Source organism: Octodon degus, unplaced genomic scaffold, assembly GCF_000260255.1.
Source record: "Octodon degus isolate 3935 unplaced genomic scaffold, OctDeg1.0 scaffold00002, whole genome shotgun sequence".
NCBI lineage: Eukaryota > Metazoa > Chordata > Mammalia > Rodentia > Octodontidae > Octodon > Octodon degus.
The window spans coordinates 27,380,259-27,389,901 of record NW_004524578.1 but is presented as its reverse complement, the minus strand read 5'-3'; the positions used below and the strand labels follow the sequence as shown (position 1 = coordinate 27,389,901).

Below are 9,643 nucleotides of genomic sequence, written 5' to 3'. Positions count from 1 at the left end.
CAGGAGACAAACAGCAGGAGGCTGGGATGTCCTCTAGTCTTGAGAGGGAAGGGGTAAGGAAGGTCACAAAGTAAGGATGTCATGGGCCTTGGACAGACAAGGCCAGCCACAGTCTGCAGCAGTGGCCAAGGAGAAGCCAGGATGCCACCCACCTGAAAGCTGGTTGGAGTGGGAGAGGCCTAGGCCTGTCACTTGGGGCCTCCTGTTGCAGAGGGCAGAGCCGAGGTGGAGTGAGCCCCTGCTGGGGGACAGCTTTCCAGTCTGGGGGGGAAAGGCAGCCTTGTGACCAGGCTTTGTATCCAAACCAGTAGGTATCAGGGCTTCCTGTTTCCAGGGAGTCTGAGGGTTCCCCCATAGTCTGGCAGGGCAAGCTGAGTCCCAGGACTTTGGGCTGAAGAGGCCAGCTGTGTGTCAGGTCCTGGAGCCCCACCCCAGGTGTCCTACCTGAGCAGAACAGCTGCACTCTCACCCGAGGTGCTGGCTGTGGGTTCTGCACCCCGATCCTGGGCTGGAGAGAAAGGAGAGAATGACAGTTACCCTGACTTGTGTACCACTCCACCCCAGGCAGCCAGCCCTCAGGAGGAGCCTTCATGCCTCCTGCCTTTCCCAGACAGCCATGAGCCCATGAAGGCAGGCAGGCTCCCCAGGGTGTCCACCAACCCAGCTGGAGGTGGCAGGTACTCAAAATACTGAAGAAATGGCCCCTTTGGGATTTTAGAAAGATGGCCTTGGGGATGGAGCCAGGATCCCCCAAGACATTTCTTGTCAGATCTATGAAGACAGAAATGGCCTAAGAGGATGCTTTCTATATATTCCTGCTTGGAAGTGGTCCCTAAAACATCTCTGTAGAATGGCATTCAGAGATGTCTGTCTGAGGTTAGAGAAGCCTCCCAGGATTAGAAGAGCAGAGCAGAGAAGTTTGGGGAGGAACTGAATCCATAGGGCCTGGCAGAGGGGCTTGAGGGGACGCCTGTCGGTGTACTTGCGGGTCAGCTGGTAACTGGTTCTACCACTGCTAGGGCTGCTTTGGCAAATGTCTGCAGGCAAACTGCCTGACTTCCTTGAGCCCTGTTCTCAGGGTTACAGACGAGAAAAATTCCCCTGTAAGCATCACACTGCAGTGTGCTTTACTGCCACCACCGCCTGCCTTCCCGGAGCTCACCTTCATGGCCTGGGGCCCGCTGCCAGCGCGCCGTCTGCCCTTCAGGTGGTGCTGCCAACTGGATATGTGCCCCACTGCTCTGCCTGCACAAAACAGGCGGGGGTCAAGTTTCCCTTCCATGGGGGACCCCCGCTTCCCATTGCTTGAGTTAGGCCTCTTACCTAAAGGAGAACATATGTTTCTTGCCACTCTGGTCCTTCAGCCTCTCGCCATGGGATCCCTTGAGGTCGAGGGGAGGCATGGAAGCCAATTCCTGAGGGGAGATGAGGGGCAGGAGTTGCCGGGGCCACCTCAGGCTTTCCCCTGGTGAGGCTATCTTCTAGCTGCTTCGCCTGGTCTCCAGCCCCTGCTGTCTGGTGCCTCTGCTGCCATCCTCTTACTCAAGAACAGGAGCCTTGTCCCAAGAGCTGGCCCTGGCTATGTAGTGGGGGTGGGGCACAAATGGGGAGAGGCTAGAGCAGACCTGGCTGAAGTCTGACCCATCTCTTAAAGTGTCCCAGAGTCCTGGGCCAGGCCATAGTCCCCACAGGGAAAAGCAAGCCAGGAGTGACAGACCAGGAAACCAGGAAGAGAAGCTTGATCCCTTTCTGGTGTGGTGGTGCCACAGGCTCTGCCTGTAGCTCCCCCACCCCCTCCCTGAGTCCAGGCAGCTGCACAAGGAATTCGCTGGCACTCTCCTGCTACTCCCCAGGTACAAGCTGCTTCTTAAGCTCCAGAGATCCCTCCATGATGGGAGTACCCTTTGCCTCCTGGAACTGCAAGATGGGGCCTCAGTGCCCACTAGGGTGAGGGGATGAACCGTTTCCTTGACACTAGCATTACTGGGCTGCTGCTGCCCAGCTTCAAGCTCTGTGGAGACACTAATGGTGAGGAGTGTGTACAGTCCAGTAGGGCCACTTGGCTGAAGGGTCTTGGTCTCAGCTGGCTGTGCTCCTGGGCCCTGGTGTCCAAACAGCCTCTGCTGGATGACTGTTGGTGGGCTACCAGCTCTCCCAAGGGTCTGCTCCTGCAGTAGCTTCTCTTCCACCTTGGGGTGAGGGGCAAGATGAGCCCATCTGAGGCAGACCAGTCACTGTTGTAGGTCACTCAGCCTGCACATCCTACTCTGAAGCATACCAATCCTCTCAGGTGTCCTTGTTTGACTGCCCTCTCTTGCCAGCCCACAGTGGTGCTGTCCCACTGAAGTGGCAGGTTTTTCTTAAGCCCTGAGGGAAGCTGTGTGGGTTGACTGGAGGGACCACTGCCACTACCAGTCCTCAGCCCCCCTCTCAGTGTACCCCACCTCTGGCCTGGCCTCATGCCACACCTCTGTCCTCTTCTGCAGCTGGGTAAGCTTCTCCTCGCGGGCTGCCAGCAGCTTCTCCAAATCCTCATGTCTGCGGAGCAGCTTCTCCACATCTGACACTGAGTGCTGGGAGAATTGAGTCAGGGTGAGGCCCTGGAGATCCTGAAGGCCTTTCCTTACCCTCTACAACCGAGCCTGGGCAACCAGTGAGTGGGACAGCAGCAGGGTCCACCCTAGGCTGTGGCTGCCTGATGACACTGGCTCCAGGAGGGCCTTCGCTCACCCCGCAGCTGGGCTCCAGCAGGAGGTCTTCCCGGGAGGCCAGCCAGGCCTCTGCCTGCTCCAGCCCCTGCCGAAGCTCCTGCAGGCTCCGGTTCTCTTCATAGCGCTGCTGACACAGGGCCCAGGTTTCCTGCAGCTCCTGCAGCTGACCTTCTAGCTCTTGCAGACTCTGTGTCACCTGGTGGGGAAAGGCTGATGCCAAGAAAGCCTATGGACAGCTTCCACCTGGGGCAAGGCTGGCAGGATACAGCTGAGGAGTGAAGGAAAGGCTACCAGACCCGGACCCACCCTTCTCAGCCTCTTTCACCATCCCACGCCCAGCCTTTCTGGCCTATTCTATGCCTTCCAGGGGTTCTAAGGCCTTGGTCAAGTGGGCTCATCCCACTCTCTGGGCTCGTACCTCTGGGGACATGAAGTGGCCGTTGTCCAGTAGCTGCTGTCCTTCCTGCCATATGGCCTGGGCTTGAAGACAGCGCTCCTGGATTTCTTGCCCAAGCTCCTCATGGTTCCCAAGGAGCTGCTTGGCTCCCACCAGGTCCCTGGCCAGCTCCTCTGAGGACATCAGTGCCTGCCTCTCCCGAGCCCATGCTCTGCAGGGTAGGGAAAGGAAGTCGCTGGCAGGGCTTGGCAGGGTGGTCTGAGGGGTAAGGGCAGAGAGAGTCCTGCTACCCCTAAGGCAGGATAACCACCCCATCCCTGCAGAGGAGGACACCACCTACAGCAATTCCCAACAGCGTCTGCGGAAGGCATGGCCCTGGGCTGCCTGTGCCCACTGCCGGCTGTGCTCCTGGGCCTTCATCTCCAGGGTGGCCCAGGCTTCTTGCACCTTGGCTAGCAACTCAGCCAGGCCCTGTTGAGCTGCAGGGTGCCGCTGGCGCAGTTGGCAGGCCTCCGTCTGTACCCATGCCACCTCCTTTGCTATTGCTGCCAGTTCCCTCTGCAACCAGAGCACAAGGTTAGGGCTCAGTCTGCCCCTGACCTCGTGCCTGTCCCATGCATGACCAGGCCTGAGGAGCCCCCTCTGTGCTGCTTTACAGCCTGGGTCAAGTTCTGGGACCCCAAAGGAGGGTGTCTGGGATTCTGGGTGTCTGGACTCAGGCAGGAGTCACTGGGTGGAGGGAAGGCACTGAGGCAACGCCTTCACCTCTGTCTGGGCCCCTCACCTGCAGGGACCTGTCATGCTGCTGTAAGGGCTGCACAGATGGTAGGCTGTGGCCAAGGAGCTCTCCCTCCAGCAGGGTAGCTTTCTCCTGTATCCGGCCCTGGAGCTCTGCCGCCTCCTTCTCAAAGCCATGGAGCTCATGGGCTATAGCCAGGTTCTGGGAGAGGACAGAGGGCCTGGCCTGTTGGGGCTGACCACTGCTCCTAGGGCTCCCTTCTCCCTGAGAGGAGGCCTCCAGGGCCACCTCCTCTTGAACAGGTAGGGCTTTGTGATGAATATGTGATGTTATTGGTAGTGTGTGAGGGCCCAGGGGCATGTGAGGAAGAAAGAGAGTACAAGTCTGAGAAAGGCTGGTGTAAAGTCCTGGGGCATGTGAGCTCTGGCCCCAAGGGGGAGGAGGCTGCAACACTATGATGGGCTCTAGGAGAGAAACAGAGGGCCAGCCCCAGGCTGGGACTCTAGATGAAGGGACCTGGGCTGCTCTGACGGACACAAGCAGCTGTGGCAGCCAGTTGTGGAGACTCACAAGTTTGAGCCTAGCCTGGGCAACTTAGAGAGACCATGTCTCAGAATAAATAATCTTAAAAAGGTGGCTGGGGATGTAGCTCAGAACATAGGTAGATGTGGGGCTTAATCCCTAGTACAACAAAAACAAAAACCAACCAAGCCGTTCTGGCTGAAAGCTAAGGTCCTGGAAGAAAGCTAAAGGTTTACATGGTACACAAATTCATGCAGGGCAGTCAGATGAGAAGGCCAGGTGGGGATGGGAAAGATGGGTGAGAGCTCAGCATTGCATGAGATCCTGCAGAGCCCGGCTGGGTGCACAGTGAGGAGGGACCAGCAAGGGCATCTGGTAAGAAGTGGAGCCCAGGCTTAGGGGTGCTTGAGGGACTTAGAAGCTTGGTTGGGCAGGCCGGTTTCTCCTTGGAGCTGTCACCTACACTAGAAGGAAGCCTTGCTCCTGCAGAGGGCTAGAGGTGCCTCCCTTCTGCTTGTTTCAGGGTGTTTAAAGCAGCCAACTTCTACACACACACACACACACACACACACACACACACACACACACACCTGTAGGGCCCATACCACCTACTTCTGTACGGGTTTTGATTGCTTTGTTCAGCCTCTCCCAGGTGGCCTCAATGTGGTTCTTCTGGCTTTGAATCTGGGGGTGGCACCCAGGGGCTCTCCGTTCTAGGCCCTCCCTCAGGGCCTGCACTTTGGCCTGCCCCAGGCCCAGCACTTCCCTGCTGAATGCATCAAACCTTGCTTCCAGCACCTGCAAGGATGGGGGGCCAGGATGTCACTGTGCCACTATGGAGCCCAGAATTCTGAACTCAGAGCTCTGAGCTCCCTGTACTCTCCTACTAGAACCCCCAGGATCCTCCCAGAGAGGCCCCCTCCTCCAGCTTACTGCTGTGGCTTCTCACTCATCCCAAACACAGGTTGTGCTTGCTCCATCAACTGTCCCAGGTTGGCCTGGGACAGACTTGCCTGGACACTTTGCAGGTCCTGCCCGTAGTCCTGGGACTCAGCAACGGCCACTCTGGTGTTCAGCCAGGCATCGAGCAGCAGGGCCTCCCGCTCCAGGTGGTGGAGCTGTAGCTGCTCCCACAGGCTCTGTCCCCTGCCCTCTGCCTTCCGCAGCAGCTGTTCGTGGGCCTCCCTCACAGCCTGTAGTTGGGCCAGCACCTTGGGGCTGCAGTGGAGACAGCTTAGACCTGAGCCTCAGGTGTCCTGGTGGGAGCACCCTCCCCAAGGCCCTTCCTTCCAAGCATGGCTCCTGCCCACCTGTCGCGGTTCTGCCCACTCTCCAGGAGGGATGCTGTGTGCTGCAGCCGCTCAATGCGCCAACTGAACCCCTGCAGATCTCTCCTGGTAGCCTCCAACTGCCTGAGAAGGGCCTGTGTGGCTTCAGCACTCTGGCCCATGTCCTCTCTGTCCAGGACATGGCTGCGTTCTGCCAGCCAGGATCCCACTTCTAGGAGCTGCAGTGATGACATTGATCCATTTTTCTCTGGGCAAAGCCCTCTAAGGTGTAGACCTAGCTAGGGTCTGAGGTCTCAAGATTCAGAGCAGTGGTTCTCACCTGGCTGCATGTTGTTACCTGGTGAACCCTAGCCCAGCCCAGAAAGTTCTCCTCAGTCTGGATGGAGCCTGAGCTCCAGTACTTTCCAAGATGAGGTCTCACTGTGTTACCCAGGCTGGTCTCTAAGTCGAGTGACCTTCCCATGCTAGCCTCCTAAATGTGACAGGCATGTGCCCTCATTCCCACCAGTCAGTGTTTCCAAAGGTTCCTCCTCTTTTTTTTTTTTGAGATGGGGTCTCCCAATGTAGCCCAGGTTAACCTTGAACTTGCAGCAAGATTTTTTTTTTTTAAATTAGTACAGGGAGGGGCTGGGGAGATGGCTCAGTAGGATAAGCGCTTGACTGGCAAACGCAAGGATCTGAGTTCAATCCCCGGTTCCGCAAAAAATAAAAAAAAAAAATAAAAATAAAAAAATAAATTAGTACAGGGTCTAGCTACATAGATCAGATTTGTAGTGATTCTCCTGTTTTCAGCCTCCCGAATGCTGGGACTGCAAGTGTGTGCCACTACACCCAGTCTCAATCCCCATCTCTGTGCACCCAGAGAGTGGGGCCAGCAGGGCATGCTGGGAATTGAACCCCATCCGCCGCCCTTTGCCTAAGCAGCTGCTTTAGTTTCCTGAGCTATCTGGCTGGCCCTAAGATTTTATTTACCTCATAATAATAAAACTAAATTTGGTTAGTATTCCTAAGCATATTTCTTTTTTTCACTCATACAAGGACCTTCACCATGAGGAGGTGGTTTAGGTATAATCAGCACCAAAGGTTCCAGGTGATTCTGAGGCTGAAAACCACTAGTTTAGAAAGAGCAGTGAAGCAAAGCACACCACCCCTCAGTTCTCTGGGGAACAGAATTAAGACTCTGGGGATGAAGTGGACGATGCATATACTGCCGCCCCTGGGTGTCATCTTCTAGCCCCCAGATACTCGGGTTCTCAGGCCCAGCCCCAGCCCTCTGTGCTCTATTCCTGTCCTCTTACCTCTGTCAGAAGCTGCTGGGCTTCCTGGGCCTGCTGCAGTAGCAGCCGCCTCCGTGCTGCCTCTGCCCGCAGCTGCTCCCGTGCTGCTTCCAGCTGCTGCAGCCGGGCGGCCACCTCATGGGCAGCAAAGTGCGCAGCCTGCACCATCTTGTGCCCTGTGCCCACCACCACGTCCATCAGAGCCTCGTGGTTACTTATCTCATTCTCCAGGTTCTGAAAAGGGAGGACTAGGGATGCTGCTAGACACCTGAGTTGTGCTTCAAGTCTAATGGCACCCCACAGACTTGCTCCCATGGAGCACCCTGTCATGGAACTCCCACAGATCCAGGGCCCCCCCCATACGCCTTAAATATGTCAGGTGGCTGCTCCCCACATGGACCCATACCTGGTGCTTCTCCTGCAGGTGTTGCACAGTGCTGAGGCTCTGGCCAAAGTCTTGGGCAGTAGCCAGGGGCAGCTTCTCCTGCACCCAGGCCATTTCCTCGTCAGCATCCCTGAAGAACTGCAGGAGGAGGCTCTGAGCCTCCAGGGCTGCCCTGCGCTCCTGCAAGGGCTCCTGAAGGCTCTCGATCCTGCAGCAGTGGAGGGTAGGTGGTTATCAGTACTGGAGCCAGACTGCCGCCACAGTACTCACTGGCTCTGTGCACTTCACTGTGGGCAGGGGAAAAGAGAGGAGGAGACACAGACTGGGAGCAGGGGAGGAGGCCAGGGAGAAGAAAGCCTAGACTGGGCTGGGTGCTCTACCTCTGAAGCAGCTGCCGGGCCTGCTCTTCCACATCTTTGATGAGAGAGTGGTCTTCCTGCTCGAAAGCCAATATGTGAGCCTGGCCCAGCAGGGCCTGTGCCTGCCTAGCCTGCCTGCTCAGGGCTGCTTCCAGCTCCTCCTGGGCCCTCAAGAGCTTGCCCACCCCAGATAGGTCCTGACCCACAAGAGGAGCTCTCAGCTCCACCTCCTGGGGCTCCAGCCAGCTCCCCAGTTCTTCCAGGTTCCGCTGTAGACGCAGGGCCTAGGGCAGAATGTGAGTGAGCCTGAGGTGGAGGCTGGAGCCCCAGGATCTGCTCTGTGACCCACATAGCCTCACCTCACAGGCCTTTTGCAGTCGGGCCACACTCCTCTGGCTGTTGGCCTCCACTTCAGCCCAGAGCTCCCCAAGCTCCTTCAGCCGCTCCCGGATGGTCTCTGAGGCTGGATGGCCCCCTTGTAGCAGCCTCTGCCCCTCCTGCAGCCACAAGGCACACGTCTCAGGGACAAAGGGCTCTGACACCAGGAGTCTAGTCACCAGCCCATGCTGCTGAGGCTCTGCACTAGCTGCAAGTTTCTGAACCTCTCTAAGCCTTACTTTCCTCACTCGTAGGTTGGAGAAAATGGTGGTTATTTGTTTAAACAAGATAAAGCATACAAAGTACTTAGCAGGGCGCTTATATCAGAGGAAATTTGCTTGGGGTCAGGTAGGTAGAAAGGCAATGTTTAAAAAAGTGTTATGTTTTGAAGCCACACAATGGCTATCCATGTACTTAGTATGTCAAAATATCATCTTTAAAATTACTGAAAAGGCATTTTTTTTTTTAAAAGAGGAAGCACCCAGGAAACAACTTCAATTCCCTACCCATCAGGGCCTAGTCGGGAAACTAACAGAGAATGTGCTCAGTAAGGTGCTGCTGTCACCACTGTGGCTCAGGCGCGCTGCCAGCTCTGGGGCTGTCCTAGCCCTGTACCCCGCACCTCACCTGCTGCAGCTCCTGCTGCTGGTGCAGGCTCATGTTCAGCTCAGCCTGCAAATTCTGCTGCTTGCGCAACAGTGTTTGCAATGTGGCAGGTTCCCGCCAGCCCTCTTCCAGAGCCACCAAATTCTTCTTCCTCAGCCATGTGACCACCTGGGGAAGATTGAGTTTTGCTGCCTGGAGCTCTCCCATCCCCATAAACTCTGGGGTGCCCTTTCCTTGGGGTGACGCCTTCTCCCACCTACAACCACACCTGATGCAGCAAAGGTACCTCAAGGGAATCCTGCAGGAAGGTCTGGAGCTGCTCTAGCTGGTGACTCTGGGTCCTGGCTCGCTGAAGGAGGGTCTCTTTCCTGCAGGAGAGTGGGCCCTGTGTTTATCTGCCAGGATCTAGAACTGCTACAGGGTGTGTGTGTGTGTGTGTGTGTGTGTGTGTGTGTGTGCGTGCGCGCGCGCGCGCGCGCACGCATGCGCACGGGTGCATGTGCTCTTTTAGCCCTTCTTGGTGTCCGCGTACCTGAGCCTCAGGTGTCCTCTGAAATAAGAGCACGTCATACTTCTGTTCTAGATTAGTGCTCACCGTGGGCTGAGTGTCTCCCAGATTCTTATGCTGAAGTCTGAACCCCCAGTGCCTCAGCATGTGGCCGTATTTGGAGTCAGCTGTCTCTCTGAAGGCCCTAAGTTAAAATGCGCTCACATGGGTGGGTCTAATTGGATACAGCTGGCGTCCTCAGAAGAGGGCGGATGAGCACACACAGAGGGATGACATATGAGGACACGGGCAGAAGATAGTCACGTACAACTTGAGAGATGATAGGAAACCCAGCTTGCTGACAACTTGATCTCTGGAATTGTAAATTTGTGTGGTTTACACTGCCCAGTCTGGGGCATCTTGTTATGCTACCCTAAGAGACTAATAGTACCTAAGCTATTTTTTCTTAAATTGTGCATTGCTGTTAATAAAA

The 9,643-nt window shown here is 56.3% G+C and overlaps 1 protein-coding gene across 1 annotated transcript in view; it reads right to left on the bottom strand.

Annotated features, from left to right (window-relative positions):
* Nucleotides 1-188: 188 nt before the first annotated feature.
* Nucleotides 189-9,643, bottom strand: part of Sptbn5 (spectrin beta, non-erythrocytic 5) — a 39,661-nt gene continuing 30,206 nt past the window's right edge. Inside the window, exons 49-69 of the mRNA XM_023712614.1 lie at nt 8,950-9,031; nt 8,685-8,831; nt 8,039-8,176; nt 7,701-7,963; nt 7,342-7,528; nt 6,957-7,169; nt 5,680-5,876; nt 5,383-5,587; nt 4,982-5,167; nt 3,893-4,048; nt 3,449-3,666; nt 3,130-3,319; nt 2,731-2,907; nt 2,469-2,573; nt 2,060-2,189; nt 1,847-1,931; nt 1,523-1,556; nt 1,324-1,415; nt 1,163-1,245; nt 445-771; nt 189-202 (exon numbers count right to left, since the gene is read on the bottom strand). Coding sequence (XP_023568382.1) covers nt 189-202; nt 445-771; nt 1,163-1,245; nt 1,324-1,415; nt 1,523-1,556; nt 1,847-1,931; nt 2,060-2,189; nt 2,469-2,573; nt 2,731-2,907; nt 3,130-3,319; nt 3,449-3,666; nt 3,893-4,048; nt 4,982-5,167; nt 5,383-5,587; nt 5,680-5,876; nt 6,957-7,169; nt 7,342-7,528; nt 7,701-7,963; nt 8,039-8,176; nt 8,685-8,831; nt 8,950-9,031 — 3,229 coding nt within the window. The remainder of the gene's footprint in view (nt 203-444; nt 772-1,162; nt 1,246-1,323; nt 1,416-1,522; nt 1,557-1,846; nt 1,932-2,059; nt 2,190-2,468; nt 2,574-2,730; nt 2,908-3,129; nt 3,320-3,448; nt 3,667-3,892; nt 4,049-4,981; nt 5,168-5,382; nt 5,588-5,679; nt 5,877-6,956; nt 7,170-7,341; nt 7,529-7,700; nt 7,964-8,038; nt 8,177-8,684; nt 8,832-8,949; nt 9,032-9,643) is intronic.